Source organism: Oryza sativa, chromosome 1 (genome assembly GCF_034140825.1).
Source record: "Oryza sativa Japonica Group chromosome 1, ASM3414082v1".
NCBI classification, from domain to species: domain Eukaryota; kingdom Viridiplantae; phylum Streptophyta; class Magnoliopsida; order Poales; family Poaceae; genus Oryza; species Oryza sativa.
Genome location: NC_089035.1, coordinates 30181971 through 30203094, shown reverse-complemented (window position 1 = coordinate 30203094; position 21124 = coordinate 30181971). Strand labels below are relative to the sequence as shown.

Genomic DNA, 21124 nt, shown 5'->3' with positions numbered 1-21124 from the left:
ATGTGTGTATGACAGGTGGGACCATATATTAATAGTATAGTAAGCAACTATTGTATGAATTGATTATTAGATTAGCTATAGATAAATTGGAGCTAGTAGTGGGCTGTACTATTAAACTTGCTCTAAACCGCGAAACTCCCAACGCGCGGCCCATCAAAATCAACGCTCCCAGCCGTACAACTCCCAACCGGGCCAGCCCAGCCGCAGGTTGATCTCAAGCTGCGCGCCTGCGCCACGCCAAGCCTTCGCTCCGCCGACATGAGCCGAAGCAGATCGTCGGGCACGCCGGCCCCCTCGCCCATCGCGTTCACCGCCACCGTCAAAGCCTTCCTCGCCCCAAGCCGGAAGCTGGGAGTGCTCCCGTACGCCAGGGGGATGCCGGCATAGGAGAGTCTCCACCATACGGCACATAACTGATCCCGTAAGACGTGGGCACCAGCGTAGAGAGATTTACGCAGATACGAGACCAACGAGCAATCTATCCCATATTGATCCGTTTTCATGTATTCCCAGGATGATACTACAAATCTACAATTTCCGGGGAAATATCCCGGGGTAAATCGTCGACAAGATGAGAAGAGCTTCACGTGATCTCGAGCCAAATACTACGGAGCACCGCCAATCTTCTGACGAAGACGGCAAGTGCAAAATAGCGCACTCGTGACAGGATCATCATCTCGAGCTTGATAAGAGATTGCTCCTTTAGGCCTTGTTCGATTACGCCCGGATTTAATTCGGGTCGGGAATGACAAGTATAGTAAAAAATTTATATAGATACAATAAGAGGCCGGGATTTATTCTGGACCGGGAACCAATTTACTCATGATAGAGATAGTAAGAGACCGGGAATCAATCCACTAGTCAAGAGGTGTGGAACTAATCCGGATATTTTGTTGTTCTCTATCATAAGTAAATTGATTCCCAACCCAAAATAAATCCCAGTATCTCATTATATTTATCATAAATTTCTTGATATACTTATTATTCCGGATTGAATCCGGGCGTAACTGAACAAGGCCTTATGGTCTTCGCCATCGTGCTCCCCTTCTACTACGTCTTCTACAGCCGCCCGTCCGAGTTTTCCGTCCAACTCACGGCTGTGCGCGGTCTCGCCACGCCGGCCGCCGCCGCTGGTGGCGCGTCCACCATCTCCCCTGTCTTCAACGTCACACTGCACGCCAACAACCGGCACGGCACGGAGAGATGCTACCGCAGCGGGCTTCACCGTCGCGTCCGGCCGCGCGCCGGGCTTCTGAGTGCCGGGGAAAGGGGTCCGAAAGATGCCGTTCCTGGCGTGGGCTGACGGCGTTGGCCTTCCCGAGCAGCTTCGTGACCGCACGGCCATAGAGCGGCGACTCGGCGCCATGCAGCTGGATGTCGAGGTGAAGCTGTTGGGGCGCGACGGCGGCTCGGCGCCCAGGCCGACGTGGATATCCTGCAGGCTGAGGATGGATGAAGCGCAGCCACCCGACACGGCACCGTGCACTGTGCTGGCTTTGCAGAACTGGTTTTCCCAGTTACTGTAAGAGTAAGACTGAACATTGGAGGAAAGTTTCAAGAATATTTTTTTCGTTCAAAAACATTGGAGGAAAGTTATGGCAGAGCAGTTCGTTTTATCTATTTTTTTTAATCACATAGCATTTCATACGGTCAAAACTCAAACAATGTAGGGTTAATTAGGCAGAATTTTTCAGTTTTTCACATCTTATTGGGGGAATAGTTGATCTATACCTATGCTCTGTTTCATGCATTTGGATTATTAGTAGATCTCACCATTTGAATCGAGAACCGAGGTGGACAGAAAAATAACCTCTCTGTTTTAGCTGATTCCAGCCGTATATTTAGAGCTGTTATTATAACATTATATGCCCTTGCATTCTTTTTTTAAAAAATACTCCCTCCATCTACTTTTGATAGTCATATTTCATCTTGACACACAGATCAAAGATAAGTAGTTCTACTTATCATTCATTTAAGCATGCTACTAGTCATTCCTCGTAAACAAGCGATTCATTAATATTTACATTTCTCAAAGCCCATGTAGCCAATCATGTGTGGAAGAATAGAGAGTCATGCATTAAATTCAAGAAAATCATTAAGATGATAAGTTGTTGGATTGAAATATGCCTATCAAAAATAAAATTTTCAGATTTGGAAATATGACTATCAAAAGTAGATGGAGGGAGTATAACATTATATGCAAAGCTTGTAACATGACGTCGCGGGTGCTTGTTTTGAGAGAGGCTTTTTCTTGTAAAATGTGAATGCCCGGTGTTTTTTTACTCCTCAAGATACAGGGTTTTCATAAATCACTTTATGAATAAAAGGGTAGAAATAAGAGTAGACGCCGTGTCCTGTATTTTGGAAGTCGTGTTTCTAGGCCAGCATAAATACTGGAGTACTATACAAAATATTAGTGATCACTGATCAGGTGTCCTGTAGTCCTGCTGTTCTGAACAAGAGCGAGGTTGAATGTCAACACTAGTCCAGCAGTACTACCTTGGAGTAGTACCTACAGCCAAAGCTCTGAACTTCTGAAGTCTGAACTACTCCACGGGTTTGGAGCAGCGGATCCGGACGTGGCCGGGCGACCCGGTGAGCGGCTCAAGCGCGGCAAGCTTAACCATTGCGTGCGCGAAGTCCTCGCGGAACACCTCCTCGCCGCGCTCCCCGGCCGCGTACACGCGCACCCACCGCACGGTACTCCCCGCCGTGAGCTGCTGGTCCGACCGCAGGATGCCCCGTCCACCGAGAAGCTTCGCGTAGTAGTGCGCGCCGAAACCCACCTCCCTCCCCTGCCGGTAGTACCCCATCTCCATCGGCGCGGCGCCGTCGCCGTCGCACACCGCGCGCATCTCTTCGACCATGTCGGCGTCGATGGTGTCGTCAGGCTCGCCTGTCCCGGCGAAGTTGTCGATCCTGTCCTTGAAGAATCTGCAATGCACCTTCCCGATGCTATGTGCTCCTGCTACAGCGCCAACAAAAATCAAATGCATATGCATGCGCGCGAGCGCCAATGGACAGACGGAGGGACGAACGGGACGGACCTAAGAGCGCGACGGTCTCGCGCTCGGTGAAGCCGCGGCGGGCGAACGCATCGAGCGTCACGGTGTAGGTGGCGTTCGGCGACGGGATGCGCGCGCCCACCTCGTCGTAGAAGGCCCTGGCGCTGTCGCTGCGTCCGGTGAGCACGGGATAGCTCGGCCCGCCCGCTAGGACGAGGCTGTCCCGCGCGGCGAGGACCAGGATGTCGGCGCAGGAGACGGTCCGCGGGCACGCCGCCTCCAGCCTCGCCTTGATCTTGTCGACGGCGCCGAAGCCTCTCAGCGACTGGTTCGGGGCCGCTTCCCTCTCCGACTTGTCGCCGTTGATGCGGTCCAGGAGCACCGAGGCGTCGCAGCCCTGCACGCGCGTCACGGGGAAGGGAACACCTTGGTTGTGTCAAGCGTGCGAGTGTAGAAAGGACAGCATGACTGTGAATGAGACGCGACGCGCGGAGCACGCGTACGTGGATGAAGCAGTCGTGGAAGAAGAGGCGGACGAGCGCGGCGGCGACGTTGGGGTTGGCGAGGTAGAGCTCCCGCACGGTGGACGACACGATCCCCTCGGCGTCGGGGCAACTCTCGTCGTAGAACCCGTACACCAGCCCGCGCGGCTGCGTCTGCGGGAAGAAGGAGAAGGACGCCGAGCCGTCACCGCCTCCGCCGCCGTCCTCCTCGTCGTCGAGCAGGAGCGCGTACGACGACCGTCTGGCCACCGCACAGATGTTGGCCGTGCACAGGATCAGCGAGACGGCCGCAAAGCGCAAGCCAGTCGCCGGATCAGGCCGTCGCATCGCTTCCACCGTTCCTATTCCGATGCTGGTGTCTGGGATTGAGGTGTAGGAATTAGGAGGTGATCAGGTGAAGCCGTCAAGGCAAAAGATTCTTTTAGAATGGGCGGGAAATCATTAAATCAAGAACTAAAAACGTCTGCACTCTGCATCCGTTGCATTTCATACGTACGTTCGCTTGTGGCTTGTTGCTTGGTGCTGAATGTGCCGGAACCTGATGCAAGGTAAATAAACCATCTTGTCAGTATGCAGTTCTAGATTGTGTCAAATAGGGAGTGTCAATGGAAACAAGAGTTACATGCTCTGTTTACTATGTTTTTGTGTATAGGGTTGTGTTTTCTACTTTGCGTGGCAGCTAACTAGCAGGGCCATGGGAGAAAAATTTTGGTTATTGCCTTCTTGGAAGTTGGAAGTAATCAAAACCAGCTAATTGTTGCGACTTTTCCTTTTTCATTTTTAAGTATCTGTTGCGACTGACTTGAAGTCTTTCACAGAGAGCCAAAAGGATATTTTTACTGATTCACAAATTAAACGTAGTTAGGATAAAGAATGGAGGAGGTTAATAAAAACAACGTGGTTCTCGTGTCAAAGAACAGGAAAATATTTTTCTTATACCTGCAACAGCTGTAAATCATAACTTATAGTTACCACTTCCACGACACTATGGAACTACCTACCTGTGCCCCATTATACACGCATTAAGAAAGCATAAACAAATGGTATTGGAGAGGGGCAAGAAATGTGACTACGACAATTTCACGCACAGGACATTTGATCGTGTTCCAAACTGAGCATTATATTTGGATTATAGTGAAAAGTGATTTTGAATTTTGACTTTGAAAGACAAATTTAACTGGATTTTTATTTGTATCATTCGTAAACATGAAAAGATGGTGGGCACCGATAGTGACAAAGAAATTAATTCTAAAATCAAATTGTAAAATTCAAAATCAGTCAAGCAGACGACTAAGTTCTTAGGGTAAAAAAAAAGACGGTAGTTGTAATTGTGAGATTTTTTTAAATTTTTTCAACCTTTTTATTTCTTTGGTTTTAGCAATAAAACCTTCGAAAACTTATTTTTAGAATGTGAACCTTTTTACCACGTCAGTCCTTCTGACATGGCAAAAGAACATGCTCCCATATCCCCCGATCCCTTAATATTCTACCGTGGTATCGCGCTGGTCCTGGCTCAGAACTAGTACGCTGTAGGAGAAGTTTTCTGCTATCACCAGTGCCATGCGAGGCAGACTGCTAAGCATGACAAGTGCACGCCAATTGCCAGTGAACGGCTGCGGACAGCGGACCGTACAAATAGTGGGCGAACAGGATACCCAACATCGGGATTCAGGAAATCTGGAATCTACAACTACCTCCGTCTTGATACCCAGGTTCACCGATCGACCGGGCACGGATTCTTGTTCTACTGCGAGAACGACGGCTCGAAAGAGAAGCCGCAATATCACGGTAACCAGAATACAGTTTCCGGTGTATAAGAGTAGCGGAAGAACGCATCCATGCACTTGCTCGGTTGCTCGCTCCGATGTGCAAGTGTGCCTGCGCTGCGTGCCGGGCGTTTGATCCCAGATGCGATCGCCACCGACCCACGCACCGATCGGAACGGCGGAACCCGGAGGTTTTATGGTGCGAGACGTTGCGCGCGGCTTCAGAAGAAAAAAAAAAGGAAAAAGAAAAACACAGCACCTCGCCGGCTCGGCGTAGCAACTAGCAACTGGCTAACCGGCGGCCGGGGCTAGCTTTCGGCGAACGCTGCGTCGAGATGAGAGATAAGACGGCACGACGAAGGAAGGACGGAGTGACCGATCGTGCATACATCATATCGGCGAATCTCTTTATCCTTCTCGGATTGAGAACGAAAAGATCAGATCAGGTATTAATGGGAAAAAGTATAGATAAATTTCAGGCCGGAACAGAGAATAATAACTTATCCGGCAGAGAGGGTGTCTTCAAAACGCAGATAAGCAGGAATATTTTGTGCCATCGTGATATCTTTATTTGATTGTTATGGGTGCCTCGAGCAGTCTGAATCCCGGAATGCTACTTCATGGTCCAATGCTCATATGGAAGGTATTAACGAGATGCTAGTTATCAATGAGAAACTGTAGGCCTGTTTGGTTGCTCGCACACTTGCATTATATGGGTGGGATTCGAAGCAAGAGGAACTACGAAGAATGTCAAAAGAATAACGTGAGTGGAGGACGTCTCATATCTCTTTCTTTCAAATTCAATATAAATAGTTATAAAAAATTTAAAATATTTTGATAATGTAGAGACAATGGCATATAATATTTCACAAAATTGAAGTACAAATTCGACATACACATTGAGAAAAAAAACAAATCCAGGTATGAATTATACCACTACTATTCATATCTGAATATCTTTACTCCTTTAAAAGCCCAATATAGCTAGTCTTTTTTTATCTCAATGTGTCTGTTGAGTTTGACTTAAAATTTTGTGGAATGATATATGTATGTTGTATAAATTTTGTAAGTTTTTTAAAAGAATTTTTCATAACTATTTGAATGGTTTTAGGTAAATGAGGGGACATTCCTTGAGGTTTAAAAAAGTTTCCCAAGAACAACTTTAAGATTCTTAAGGATTTGATACCGTAAAACTGTACCATCTGGGCATTTTCACCCATCAGTTTGTTGAAACCTGACCTTTTTTCCTCTCGTTGGCAACCAATCACTAGATGGATTACAGTGGGTGGCGGAATGGCAAAAATTACTAGAGCATAACGTGTCACGCTTTGAACTCAAAGAAGAAGGTGGTTTTCAAGAAGAGGTTGCAGGTTGGGCTATATAAATCTGATAGCACGTTAAACAATTCTTTTTTTTTATTGGTGTAGGAATTATGTAGTACTATGCTAAGTTCATTTTCTCCCAACCAATTTTACAAGGTGTTCTATGGGTCAGAGTACCAAAGAGTAAGAGTGAGGTGCTAATACCCTCTAACCTATGAAAATTTCTCTTTACGGATCGGCGAGCACATCTACAAATCTTCAATTGCTCTGTTATTTTAGACGATCTAACAATTCTCAAAACAGGGCCCTGCTCTGCTTTGCTTGCACGCAGGGCTAAGCAATCTCACGGCGAAGAGTCACATGCCACAAACCCACGTCTCCCAATGTGCGCGCTTGCTTTGCCAAGTGCATTGCCCTTTTGTTGCATCAGCTTAGTGCAAGTCCGATGCACGGTTCACTGGCTTTCTTGCAATCTCTGTGTGCTGAGAGAGTGAGGCGTCCCTGTCAATGACAGCTTTGTTCGAAAGCACACGTACACTGATGACACACATACTCCCCCGTCAACACCATGCCCTAACTTGAACACGATGAGACGTTGCATTCATCCGGACATTCATTGAGATAATGAAACCGTGATTAATTCTTAAACAGCCCTTTCCCTTTCCTGAGTTACAAAGTTTTCTTCAGTAGTTGTTCCTGTCAAGCGGTTGATTTTCTTTCCAATCCCCAAATGCAACCCATCTCTTTCACCTCGCTTAACCGAGCACGTTTTATTTCTCATTGATCAGACAGCATTTAACACATCGTGTCGTAGTTTCATTAGCTGCTGATCATTCCAAACAGTGAGACACTCACCGGGCGTGCAAAGCGTGCCCTGGTTTCTTCTTCGTCTAATGGTCACACGGCATCGTTTTCGCTCGGAGGAAGAAAGCGATCAGATTGGACGCGAGACGGCGCAATCGGATCTGCATGGACATGCCCCGCATAACAATAGTTTACACGAGAACGTGAATCATACGAGGCTGGCAACCAAATGCAGCATGATACCCAGGAAATTTAACAATTCCATGATGAGAGCTGTTTCAATTATATACGTAGAAGTATTATGGACCAGACCTCCCCCATCAACATCCATGCTACTGTAACTGTAAGCCGCACATTTGCAAGGAAAGGACCGCGAAAGCAGCGACGTCTTAGTTTTTCTTTTCTTCTTTGAAACGGACCGTCTTTGTATTTTCGGATCGCACCGTGCATTTCTCGTCTGATTAGGTAGGTAGCAAACGGACGATCATTTGGACCGTCTGATTAAATATCACCGGCCAAGTTTGGCAGACATAATTGAACGCAATTTATTTGCACAATCGATGGGAATTCTGGTAGTACCAAACTTGTATAAGCCATTTGATGAAATGTTTTTTGTCTCATATTTTCCAGTCCCCTCACCAACACTTGTTTGGTTGTCTAGCAACCATATCATTCTGGCTGCCAACATGGCAGAGTGGTCAGACCGCACCGTGACACGTCGACTGCAACCTAGCGGGTGAGATTTATCGCTGTGCATCGTTTTCCTCTCGAAAGCTGCATAAAAAAGAGAGAGAGAGAGAGAGAGAGCAGAAAACAATTCGCTCGTGTCCTTTATAAATACCCTCACGCCACGGCCAGTAAGCCTCCCCCTCCCCTCCTCTCCTCTCATCTCCTCCACACTTTGAGGAAACGTCTAAGCACAAGTGCTAAACGCGATTAGAAGGCAGCGAAATCGTACACTAAATTGCACGGATTAGAGATAGATCTCAAGCAATGGGGGAGGAGAAAGTGGCGCCGAAGTCTGACGCTGCCCCGGCGGTGGAGTTGCTGGGGTTCGTGATGAGCGCGGAGGAGGCCGAGCGCGCCGCGGCGGCGGCCGGGGTGGAGACGGTGGAGGACCTGCTGCCGCTGCTCGTCCCTTCCGCGATGCGGCGCGCGCGTGCCCCGATCTCGCGGTTCCCCGTGGGCGCCGTGGGCCTCGGCGCGAGCGGCCGCGTCTACGCCGGCGTCAACCTCGAGTTCCGGGGCCTCCCGCTGTCCCATTCCGTCCACGCCGAGCAGTTCCTTGTCGTCAACGCGGCCGCCGCGGGGGAGTCGGAGCTGCGCGCCGTCGCCGTCTCCCACATGCCCTGCGGCCACTGCCGCCAGTTCCTCCAGGAGATCCGCGGCGCCGGTGGGATCCGAATCATTGTCACCTCCGACGCCGAGGACGGCTGCGCCCCCGAGTGGCGCACGGTGGCGTCCCTCCTCCCGCGCCCCTTCGGGCCCCATGATCTCCTCCCCAAGCACGTCCCCCTCGTCCTCGAACCGCACGACAACCCTCTCGGCGAACCCGCCGCCGTCGCCAATGGCTTCGCCCACGGTGACCTAGAGGCGCGCCTGAGGGAGGCAGCGGAGGCGGCCGCGCGGGCGGCGCATGCGCCGTATAGCGAGTGCCCGTCGGGATTCGCCGTGGCGGACGGCGAAGGGAAGGTGTACGCCGGAGGATGCCTGGAGTCCGCGGCGTATAATCCGACACTAGGCCCCGTGCAGGCGGCCATCATAGGGATGGTGGCCGCCGGGGGCGGCGCCGCCGGAGACGTGGTGGCGGCGGCGCTCGTGGAGAAGGAAGCGGGGTTGGTGTCGCAGGAAGCGACGGCCAGGATCTTCCTGGCCGCGGTGGCCCCACAGGCCACCTTCCACGTGTACAATTATACACCGTCCGATGCATGATGCGCATCACTGATCCCCGTGGTGGGTGGGGAGGGAGTGTAGGAGGTGAGGTTTGGAACGAGATAATGTTCATAAAAAAAGAAGTTAAGAATAAAACGATAAGAAAATAACCTTGTGTAGTTGGGTCACTGGGTGATTAGCTGGTGGACACTGACAATCAGGATCCACTTGTTCAGAGTGATTAATACTCCTCTGTTATGTGTATTTAAGGAGAAAAATAAAAAAATATAAATTGCCAGTGTACAAGTAGAACTGTACTAGAGTGACGCATGTATTTATCTTGGAAGTTAGGAGTATCTTGGAAGCAATTTGTTTGTCTTTCGCCGTCTCTTGCTGGAAGTTTACATCTCTTACATCTTTTTTCTGCATGAGTTACACAAGATAGGCTAATAATTACCATGAGAAAAAAAAATGGCTGGACCTACACTACAGTGGGACATGCTGTGGTCACTACTGATTATCCAATCATGCAAGCTGGTTCTTCTTTCTTGCAAGCCTCAAACACACATAAGTGATAGCTTTATGAACTTTTCTTGTGGGGCTGAATTTAAAGTAGTTAGTTGCCCACAGAATAAAGCAATGGTGGACATTTAACCTGTTCTGGACAAGATATTACCCCTAAAAAATCATTTAGTCAAAAACAATGAAACCTATCCTTCTTCTCTTTTAATTAGATAATGCAAGTGCAATTACGAAATTATGGTCAAGACTGTCTTATATAAGCATTTTCTTGCGTTATTTTCTGGCAGGAAATTTCGTGTGCATGCCAACCTTGAATTATATGCTGGCCCCTCTTGCTTCTTAAATGAAGTGTACCAGGGAAAACAGCAACCTAGACATAGAAAAGGATGGTCCATGACAGGGTAGTAGTAATATCAGTCACTTAGGTCTTAATAAAAAAGCAGCTGCAAAATTCTGACCGCGATTCCATCATAGTTTGATTAGGTTACTATACCAACCTTGCGTCCAAACTAGTCGCTTTCCGATGGTTACGCGAGCTAGCTTGTGCTCGACAGCTTGAGCAAGCTCTGCAACCAACGCGAAATTAGCCTGACCGATTTGTTTTTGCCTCGCTGAGAATGCATCGGAGCACAGAGTAAACGCAACATATGCAGTAGAAGAAGAAAGAAGATGTGGCCAGGTAAATTTCTCAGAAGAGACAACAACTAAACTTGAGGCAAGAGTTGGAGCTACTTCCATGGATTCCAGGGACAGATCTGGAAGGCGATATCCCGTGTCGGTTGTTCTGCAATTTTTGTAATGCAAGCAGCTACTATACTAAACTAATCGCAGTCTCTGATCTAATCAGCTGTCACATCCAATATAAATAGTAATCCTGACGCATAATCATCGCTTACAAGGTCATGAGCTGCTATCCTGGGTTGTCTATCTCGTACCCATGAACGGTTCAAAGGGGGTAGTTCAGTGCATCAAGTAACATATTCATCTTGTCTGGGAGGAGAAAAAAGACAGCAGAGAAACGGCTTAAAAGTACACTGCCTCGCCGTGCCTTGCACACCCTATGTGTGGCCGGACAGAGGTCTCGCAATCATGTGCGTCGGCATCGCAGTTGGCATCAGCATTTTTTTTGGTTTATTGGAACTGATAGTACAGTAGGTCCCAAGATTTCACACCTTGTGGCGTTTGCATGGCTGTGCTGTGCCGCACCCTTTCTTTTCTTTCTGATGGGTAGCCAACGAATGTGCTGTGCTCCTTGGTGGTTGGTACTGAAATGCATCAAGCAATGATACACTGAAAGTTGAGTACAACTTAACCAGGTACAACTTAACAAGCTAGCAGCATCACCACTTAACCAGGTATGAATTCAGTTGTTTCACCGAAGGGGGGGGGGGGACCCAAGGGCCAAGTATGATAAGGTGTTCTAGTTACCAAATGCCCAAACTATACTTATGCAGACAGGACATGCTGATCTTGTTTGAAATTGGAAATCTTGCTCTAGCAAATATCAGCATGCATACACTGGAGCATAAGTTCAGTTGATTTCATGTCTACCATCTTCAGTTATCAGAGTATCCTTGTATAAGTTCGGGATTTTAAAATAAGTTTACAGGAACATACTACAGAGTGCCCTTGAAGAGTTGTATTACCATGGTAAACATTTCTCTGGGGGAAGTGACCATCTTCAGTTACTATGAACTACAGTATGTTCTTCTGAACAAAACAGGGCCGCGCCTCTACCAACATGACCTTTAAACACCTGCAGATTACTACCATAAATCGAAGCATCAATCATCTGCAGATTACTAGTATGCTAGATTGCTAGAATAACAGATAACAAACCAATCATACATGATCATGTTTGTCTACAACATAAGTTTTATATATGCAGCAATTACCTTTTTCAAATATCAGAATATTCAAGCTGCCATAAGCAGAAACCGACAGATACGAAGTTTTTAGCTGATGGTCAATTAAAATGAGATCAGTCTTTTCAGAGCATAAAAGAAACCTATAATGTAATTTGCTCTGGTTTGCTGTACCAGTGGCAATAACCTCTTTATGTAAGCTTGGGTTGTTCAGTCCCGCACTCTCGCAGTCGCAAGGTACCATTTCACAATCAATCATTTTACTAATTACTGGCAAAGTGGCAATAAGGCAGTAATTACTACCCATAATTTTTAGGGAAAATTTGAACCATGCCACATAAATTTTGTAAAATTTGTGATATGCCACCCTGACCCACATGTCATTGACTCATGTGGGTCCTACATGTCATTGAGATACGGGTGACATATCTCAAATTTTGCAAAATTAGAGTGGCATGGTTCCAACAAACCCTTTTTCTAATTTTTATGTAAGCCGTGGTTGGTCAGTAGCACTAGCATTTTACTGTTATAATGGTCTACTCTCTTTTTTTCCAAAAAATTAAACGATCCTAGTGTCGACGTTTGATGTCGCGATTTCGGTATTTGCATAGTATGAGAATCGTTGGTATTAGAATATATGCGAGATTATAATAAAAGAGATGGGGACGAGGATTTTTATACAGGTTCGGGCTCCTGAATTGTCAGATAATAACCCTACTCCTGTTGGCCGAAGCCGGTCGTTACTTTTATTCACCATAATCACACTAGTACAATATTTGGGGTAGCATATCTAAACTGTTGTCAACTTAGCGGTCTGAAATGCTGACTCGTAATCGACAACAGGGTAGCCTTCCTCCTCGAATCCGCATCCGGCGAGATCAAAGACAGCGCTATGTATCTCCTGACAGTATCCGCGGACACCGTAGGGGACTAGCCATGCTTATCTCTGAAGTCGATATCCGGCGTCTTGTCTTGGCGCATGTTGGCTTGTATGTTGATCTTGTGTCTTGATCTATTGTTCCGTGTCCCCTCTCCTCCTAAGGGGCCTTGTATTTATACCCATAGGTGTCCCCTTGTCTAAGTAGAACTAGGGAAACCAATATGGATATAATCCAAGTAGTCTTTGTCGTTTCCATGTATAACTCTATTTATCTTTCCTTATCCGGAATTCCCTCCATACCCGAGGTCGGATTCCGTATAAGACATGGTTAATTGTGGGAACTGCCGAGATTTAGTCAACTACTACTAGGTATGTGACATCCATAACCTTGACACCTAGTATTATTTTAGGACAAAAAGAAAAAGAATAGATCATTAAGTATTACAAGTTTCGATATATTTGTGTTATATAAGACTTGTTTATTTTAAGACAGAGGGACTAACCTACCACTCTCTCCATTTCAGGTTACAAGACGTTTTGACTTTTGTCAAAATCAAACTGTTCTAACTTTGACCAAGTTTATAAAAAAAAGTAGTAACATTTTTAACCCAAGATAAATTTATTATGAAAATATATTCGATTATTGATTTGATGAAACTAATTTAGTATTATAAATATTACTATAATTGTCTATAAACATTAAACTTTAAACAGTTTGACTTTGGTCAAAGTCAAAACGTATTGTATCGTAAAATGGATGGAGTACTATCATTTTCTAAAAGGGATACGACTATCATGTTAGATTGCGCATAACTGAACGGAATGCATAAGAAGTTGGCCAATTGGGAAGGCAAACACACTCATCGCTCGGTTTATGGGAGAACAGTCTCACGGACAGGGCAGGGCCCACATGGCAGCAGCTCACAGGAGCCAATGAACCAGACCAACCCCAATCCACCAACGATGCATCCGCTGATCCGCGTCTCTGCGACGCGCGTGGCGCCACGAAGCGCTCCCTGCGCGCGCGAGCATAAACCCATGGCGACCTCGCCTCGTGTTCCCTTTCCTAACCGCCGCGGCCGCCGCCCACCTCCATGGCCACGCTCGCGCCACGCCCCCATGAACTCCTCGCCCTGAGAAGGCCCCGTCTTAGGACGCCCCGAGCCCGCGCCTCCGGCCCCCGTGCCCGTGGCGCTCCCGTGGCCCCGCAGGCCGCGCGGCCGCGGCGCGTCTTCCTGGGCCTCGGCGCCGCTTTCGTCGACCAGCTCGCCCGCATGGCCTCCGGCGGCGCCCCGTCACGCTCGTTCGTGGCCTCAGCTCGGCCGAGGCAGGGGGTTTCCCCGGTCGAACAGGTCGTATTCCATAGTCCATTTATTGCAATTTTTTCCCCTTGCGATCGCGTGTGAGGTCTACTGATGTCAATCACGGCGTGCTGCTTGTAGATTTTGAAGAATGTTGAGTGGCCGGATGAGTTCCCATTCAAGGCCGAAGACTTCAGCCGCTTCGATGAGTGAGTAGCTCTAGCTCAGAGCAGAGCATTCATGCAGCTCAAGTCAAATCTTTTCAGTATTCGGGTAGCCAATTGGTGGTGTTCCTACTATTACCAACTTCTCATATGTGCAGCACTGTAACCAGGTAAATAGATTGGGCAGCTAGTGGATGCCTGAATTGATGCATTGTGATCACTTGGCAGATCATCAGATGCTCTGTTCTACTCGGCTCCCCGTTATGTGACTCACATTGATGACCAAGCAATCGAGGCTCTCACGAAATACTACTCAGAAGTTCTTCCTCCAAGCAACACTCCTGGGGTGGCCATCCTGGACATGTGCAGCAGCTGGGTAGGACTTTTGGTGTCTCAAGTTAACATTTTTCTTTGCAATGTCCCCTGCAATTCTTACAGTTTAGTTATACCTTATAAAGGTGAGCCATTATCCACCTGGGTACAAACAAGAGAAGATTGTGGGGATGGGTATGAATGAAGATGAATTGAAAAGGAATCCGGTATGTGCCTTTAGCAAATTGAGGTTTGTTTTTCTGAAAAGTGATAGTGTATCCGGCATGTTTAATCTACATAGAACTAGTGATTATTGATAGCAGCGGTTCATCCTCTACTTACAGAGTTGGATCATCTAGATATATTCCTTTTTTGACAATGGTTTCTTTTTGTTTCACTCTGAAAATAGGTGTTAACAGAGTACGTTGTGCAAGACCTCAATGTGAACCCGAAGCTTCCTTTTGAGGATAACACATTTGATGTTATAACCAACGTGGTACTATTTCTTTTACATGATAAGTTCAGCCTTGATAAATGAACAATTTTTTATTATTTCAAAATGCTATAGCCCATATGGCACAAGTAGCCAACTAATATTATATTTTGGCGCCTATCGGATTGCTTCTATGATCTGACAGCATAGTTTGTGTGTGTGGGTTATAGGTTAGTGTAGACTACTTGACAAAACCAATTGATGTTTTCAAGGAAATGAGACGAATACTTAAACCAAGTGGATTGGCCATAATGAGGTAATACATATAGTAACTTCATTATCATGATTAATGTGATTTACTAGTATCCCTTGTTTCTTTTATATAATCCTCTTTACTAGATGTTTATATGAAACAATCCTGAACTTTTTTTTAACTTCGGGTGTAGTTTTTCAAATCGCTGCTTTTGGACAAAGGCTATATCTATATGGACGTCAACCAGTGATGCTGATCACGCTTGGATAGTTGGGGCTTACTTCCATTATGCTGGAGATTTTGAACCTCCTGAGGTAAAGCATTTACTTACTGAAATCATTTTTCCACACTTGAATAGTTAAAAGGGCATCCAAAAGTACTCCTTATATTTACTTGTCCTTTCAACAAGTGTGTTCGTAGCAAGAACTGAAATGGCCAGCTAAGCATTGCAAACCAAGTTAAGCATTCACATTTCAATGATAGATAAACCATCAACCGTATTTATAGTTCTATAATTGCTGATTCTCTGCGCATAAACTAGAGCCATGGCATGAACGGTTTTTGTTTTCTTTACAGGCTGTTGATATATCTCCTAATCCTGGACGAACAGACCCGATGTATGTTGTCCAGTCCAGAAAGAGAATAGCTTGATTAACATCATAGGTTCTATACAGATTTTGTGTAATGCACAACGTGATGGCAATTTTTCTACTGGTCACTTTCGAAACGTAAATATGTAGACAGATCTGGCAGAGTCTCCGCTTGTCTGCTTGTGTGTCTGCTTGCCTTGCAATAAACCACATTAATACATAGCAGCTTTGTGATAGTTTTATCAAAGTATTTGTAGTTTTATGAAATTTATTTATTTGTTCAGTACCGTCGTAGTTGAATCAAGATCACCTGAAACTTTTCTCATCTTGTCGACAATTTACTCCCGAGATGCTCCCTTCCAGGATGAAGAATGGAGTACTCATCCAGCGAACATAAGAGCAAGTTTAATAGCATAGCCAACTACTAGCTCCAATTTATCTATAAACAATCTAATAGCTCATTCATACAATATTTACATACTACACTATTAATATCCGGTCCCACCTGTCATACACACGCTGCGTCTTGGAGTCTGTGCTACAGCTGGCTACAAATTTGTAGCCCGCTGCCCTTCTCTCTTCTCATTTATCTCCTTTAAATATGTTTGCAGCTGGCTTATAATCTGCTATTGTATCTGCTCTAAGAGCAAGTTTAATAGTATAGCCAACTACTAGCTCCAATTCATTTATAGCCAATCTAATAGCTCATTTATACAATAGTTACATACTATACTATTAATATCTGGTCCCACCTGTCATACACACGCTGCGTTTTGGAGTCCTTGCTACAGCTGGCTACAAATCTGTAGCCCGCTGCCCTTCTCTCTTCTTATTTATCTCATTAAAATATGTTTGCAGCTGGCTTATAGCCTGCTATTGTACCTGCTCTAAGTATGTTTGCAGCTGGCTTATAATCTGCTATTGTACCTGCTGTAAGAGAACCGATGAATATTGGATAGATTCCTCGTAGTCGTAGGTCTCGTAGTATCAGCGTAAATCTCCCTATCTCCCTATCAGAGAGATACACGGTGTTATGGAACCTTACGCGTGTGATCTGACGGAGTTCTGGGCCGAATCCATCTCAAAAGTTGGCCTTAATAAAGGAAACTGCATGTTATTAGAACAGACAGTAATAAGCCCTACACCGTTTTGTTCGGTTATCAAGTTCCCCGATCTGTTGCCATGGCGGCTAAGGACCACGACGCAGCTGATACATCTCATGGGGTGGACGAATGCGAGCCGAGTCTATGGTACGAGGTAGCCATGGCGGTGCTGTTCCCGTCCAATTACTTCCTGCTTAGCTTCTGGTTTTTTCTTGGTTTTTGGATAATCTACCAGGCGTTCGGCGCATTCGGCGCTGTTGTTAACATCGACAAGCCGATCGAGAGCTCCATCGAGCTTGTCGGCGTCAGCGGGCTGGTGCCGGTGCTGGCCCTGGCTCCAGGTCCAGGAGTTGCCTCGCGGCCGGCGTTCAATCTACTCGTGCGCATCGACAACGACCACATCCTCGACCGGCACCGAGAGGGCGGCAGCGTCAAGGTCTCCTACGCCGGCGTCCCACTGGCGTACGGGAGCATACCCAGCTTCCGGCTCGGGGCGAGGGAGGCCTTGACGGTGGCGGTGGACGCGACGAGCGAGGCGGCGGGCGTGCCGGAGGATCTGCTTCGGCTCATGGCGGCGGAGCAAAGGATGGGCGTGGCGCAGCTGGAGATCGGCATGCAGCTGGGCGGGCCAGGCCGGGAGTCGTACTCCTGGAGTGTGGATTTTTGATTTCGATGGGCCGCAAGTTGGGGTCGTTCGTTGTTGCTGATGACGATATGTAGGCTGATTAGTGTTTAGATTACAAAAGGCTAATAGTGATGGATCCTTGCCAAAAAAGAAAATGATGGAAAGTCCTGAGTTTGAATTTAGTTCCTTTATGAATAAATTTCCTAGAAATTTTTTTATTTATGGATAGCGTTTCCTCATAGCAAGAACTCTTTTTTTCCCAAAGCATATTTAAGCTCATAGTTAAGGTTATCTGTTATTTAAGCAGAAAGTTATGGGTGTTTATAGATAAAAAAAAAAGGTAATTACTCCGCACACGCACAAGCCAAATAATGGAGAAGGCATCGAGGCGCTTACAAATTTCAAAAATAGTTTCACCAAGTAGATCGAACATATTTCACTAAGTAGATCAGAAATGTTTCAATTTCGTAAAAAGCTGAAACACAACCAAATCACCTCATGAAACATTTTGCTACAACGTATGAAAGAACAGTTTCCAAAAAATAGGACGCCGTTTCACCATATATAAAACAATGTTTCAGCAAATAGCGAAAGAAATTCCCAGCATTTTCTTTACGCCTGGGAGGCGAGGCGGAGGCGCGCGTGGGGAGTGCCTGATTTTTTTTACGCCGCATCGGGCGCCCGATCCCCAGCATTTTCAAAAAAAGCAAGTATAATAAGTGATGTAAACGTGCTTTTAAAATCATCACATCATATGTTTAGATAAATAAGAGGAGAATAGAAGACAAGAGGGAGCTACAATACTGTCTCGAAACATTGTGTATTTATGAGAGTTGGGTAAGATATTAATGATGATATAGTTCATATTCATACGTAACTATTTCATCCATAGATCATGAATGACATCTAATTTTTAAAGATAATAGTTGGCTACATTATTAAACTTGCTGTAAGCGACATGATATATGTGAACAAGCGCCTCCTACCTCGAAATCCTCACACAATTCCAAGTCTAAGGCCCAGTTCCTTTGCTCACGTTGGAGAAGCTTTTCAACCGCGAGAAAGCTCATTAACACATGATTAATTAAGTATTAACTTCATACATTTAAAATTAGTTTTTTTATTTTTAGAGAAACTTTTATATAAAAAGTTTTTGCAAAAAAGCATATCATTTAACAGCTTGAAAAGCGTGCTAACGGTAAATAAGGAAGTTGTAATTGTAGTTGAAGAAAAGGACTAGGCCTATATCAGACATACTCCCTCTGTCCCAAAATATAAGATATTTTGGATGGATGAAATACTTAGTATTTAAGCACTCAGGTGACCTAAATAGTTATGAAAAATAATGAGAAGATAAATTAATATTTAATACATCGCTAGACAAACATGCGAATTCGAATTTGTATTCTACAAATTGTAACAAAAATAACAAATTTAACTGTGAAAATACATATACTAGTTAGAGTTTAATTTTTTATTTTTGCTATAATTTACAGAAGTCAAATTTGTACTTGCATATTTGTGCAGTGATATATTACATATTGATTTATGTTATCGAATTTTTTAAAATTTTTATAACCATTTTTTTGACATGCAAGAAAAGGGGTAGTACATTCACTAAGAGATTAGAACGCATCTCCACGAGAGCAGGGCCGTGGGGCTTGTCAAGCGATGCGCTAAGGACCTAAGGTGATTTCACTACTAATGATGGGGGCATCTGGGGATCGACAGATGTAGCGACGCTACCAGGTGCGGTAGGGATGATGGGTGCCCAAGACGCCTCCACCACTGAGGACGGGAGAGTTGGTTTGTGTCTTGTACGGTGTGAATTTTTTTTATAATTTGTAAGGTGTGACTAGGTGGGAGGGAGATCAATTGATTACTACTCAGTCCGTCCTAAAATAAGCGCAGCACCATAAGTTTTCGTGTCCAACTTTGATCATTCGTCTTATTTGAATTTTTTTTGAGAAAACTAAAAAATATGAGTCACGCATAAAATACTATTAATGTTTTATAATCTAATAACAATAAAAATACTAATTATAAAAAAAATCAAATAAAACGGACGATCAAAGTTGGACACGGGAACTCATGCAATGTTTATTTTGGGACGGAGGGAGTACGTAATATTCTCATATGAAGAGAAATTTTACGGTACACTATACTACCAGTATATACTGCTAGTATAAATAATTCAATGGTGTAGATTCATTCTCCTCCCCACTTAATGAGATTCCAGTATAAAATTCTAAGGGGCAAACCTGTCTTTGTCTTTATGTGTACACAGCCGGTTTTATGAATTTCCATGTTCATCTACCGATCTGGTACTGAACGCAAGACAAGTCCAAGAGTACCAAATCAGTACCTGATTTATTTGCCTCACGTTGTCCGTACTAGCCAACAATTTTGAGTAGAATCTACACTGAACTAACAAGATCGCTCAATGTACACTATGAATCAGCTCGTTGCAGTTTCTTGCCGTGGCCGGTGAGGCTTAGCCGGAAGGCAGGCCGCCGCGAATGCTTGGGGCTTGCGTCCAGCGTATCTTCGGCTTCTCGTTGCTCATCAAACCGTGCAGCCGCGGAGCTGCCACACGCGCCATAACCAAATCACGCTCGCGACGCATGATGAGATCCAAGACCGATTACTCCCCATTAGATCTGACGAATTACTAAAAAAACCCCTTATTCAATTTTTTTAAGTTCCAAATATACACTTTTATATATTGGTAGTATATACTGATAGTATAGTGTACCGTAAAAGTTCTTCATATGAAAGGTAAGATGGTCAATTGGCAATGTCTGGCTAAGTGAATCACGTTCAAAGAAGACGAGATGAGTTCGATTGAATGGAGAGCGAGATATGGGTGTGTTACCAAAGTTAAGTGACGACTTTCGATGCAACAAAATTAAAAAACGAAAACCTTCAATGCTATAAATCAAATTGTTATTACTCCATATCCTTACCAAGGAATAATGTTTTCCATTCTATTTACTTTGGAGATAACATGCTAAAAATATGAATTAATATATATGTTCCTATTTGGAAAAAGGAAAAAAAGTTATGATACCAAACAAGAAAACGTGAACAACGAAGAAACAACTATCCATCAGCCTTCCCTTGACCAAACTGTTATTCATCTCTTCCTCCCAGCGTAAGCTCCTGTGAAATCCCCACCATCCCAGTGCTAGGCGCGAAGGCAGCCATACCGAAATTAGCGTAGTAGTGCAGCTTCATCTCGACGTAGACCTTAGCCGTCCCCTCCTGCAGCTCTGAGACAAAGCGTTCGCGTAGCTCCTGCGACAAGTGGACGTTCTTTCCCCAGGGCACCACCGTCAGCTTGGCCGTCGACCTCTTCTGCACGCAGAATCCCGGGACGCGCCCCCACGCGAGCGCTACGCCGGAGTAGGACACCACCACGTCCCCGCGGTCGAGACACCATGGCCGGAAGGTGCGCGGGTTCTCTACACGCAGCGTGAGGTTGAACGCGGGCGAGATGACCGTACTGCCGCCGGCGCCGGCCGTGGCGGCGGCGGCGACGTCCATCCCCTCGACGGCGGCGAGATCCAAGGTGTACTTGACCTTCTCGGCGGCGTTAGAAAGAAGGGCAGCGGCCGGGATCCCCAGCACTAAAACTATCGTCACCATACCATAGAACAGGATTATGACTTTGGTCTGTAGCACCAACAAGGGGTCCACCTCTTTGCTGCCGTACAGGGCTGTTCTCGCCATGTCCGGCTAATTTCTTCGTCGGAGATCGATTCAGCTTGATGGGAGCGTGGAAGCTATAGAGATCTTGACAGG

The 21124-nt window shown here is 45.7% G+C and overlaps 3 protein-coding genes across 3 annotated transcripts; 2 read left to right on the top strand and 1 right to left on the bottom strand.

Annotated features, from left to right (window-relative positions):
• Window positions 1–2142: 2142 nt before the first annotated feature.
• LOC107276369 (putative Peroxidase 48) lies at window positions 2143–4024 on the bottom strand. The gene is made up of 3 exons (XM_066306712.1): window positions 3509–4024; window positions 3048–3402; window positions 2143–2965 (listed from the first exon to the last, which is right to left on the bottom strand). The coding sequence occupies exons 1-3, from the start codon at window positions 3833–3835 to the stop codon at window positions 2547–2549; spliced, it is 1101 nt and encodes a 366-aa protein (XP_066162809.1). The 5' UTR covers window positions 3836–4024; the 3' UTR covers window positions 2143–2546.
• A 4241-nt stretch (window positions 4025–8265) lies between these two features.
• On the top strand, window positions 8266–9650 carry LOC4325937 (cytidine deaminase 1). Its single transcript, XM_015766308.2, has one exon. The coding sequence runs from the start codon at window positions 8394–8396 to the stop codon at window positions 9330–9332; it is 939 nt and encodes a 312-aa protein (XP_015621794.1). The 5' UTR covers window positions 8266–8393; the 3' UTR covers window positions 9333–9650.
• A 3854-nt stretch (window positions 9651–13504) lies between these two features.
• LOC9267225 (uncharacterized) lies at window positions 13505–15839 on the top strand. Its single transcript, XM_015766309.3, has 8 exons — window positions 13505–13891; window positions 13982–14049; window positions 14233–14380; window positions 14463–14543; window positions 14726–14812; window positions 14980–15065; window positions 15196–15316; window positions 15579–15839. The coding sequence occupies exons 1-8, from the start codon at window positions 13634–13636 to the stop codon at window positions 15651–15653; spliced, it is 924 nt and encodes a 307-aa protein (XP_015621795.1). The 5' UTR covers window positions 13505–13633; the 3' UTR covers window positions 15654–15839.
• The last annotated feature ends 5285 nt before the right edge of the window (window positions 15840–21124 follow it).

What these genes read in the sequence shown, in the direction of transcription:
- LOC107276369 (XM_066306712.1), bottom strand. Translation starts at nt 3,835, where the DNA reads ATGCGACGGCCTGATCCGGCGACTGGCTTGCGCTTTGCGGCCGTCTCG. An exon ending in TCCACGACTGCTTCATCCAC is followed by an intron (nt 3,403 to 3,508) that starts GTACGCGTGCTC and finishes ACGCGCGTGCAG; the next exon opens with GGCTGCGACGCCTCGGTGCT. An exon ending in CGAGACCGTCGCGCTCTTAG is followed by an intron (nt 2,966 to 3,047) that starts GTCCGTCCCGTT and finishes GCGCTGTAGCAG; the next exon opens with GAGCACATAGCATCGGGAAG.
- LOC4325937 (XM_015766308.2), top strand. Translation starts at nt 8,394, where the DNA reads ATGGGGGAGGAGAAAGTGGCGCCGAAGTCTGACGCTGCCCCGGCGGTG.
- LOC9267225 (XM_015766309.3), top strand. Translation starts at nt 13,634, where the DNA reads ATGGCCACGCTCGCGCCACGCCCCCATGAACTCCTCGCCCTGAGAAGG. An exon ending in TTGATGTTATAACCAACGTG is followed by an intron (nt 14,813 to 14,979) that starts GTACTATTTCTT and finishes TGTGGGTTATAG; the next exon opens with GTTAGTGTAGACTACTTGAC. An exon ending in GAGATTTTGAACCTCCTGAG is followed by an intron (nt 15,317 to 15,578) that starts GTAAAGCATTTA and finishes TTTTCTTTACAG; the next exon opens with GCTGTTGATATATCTCCTAA.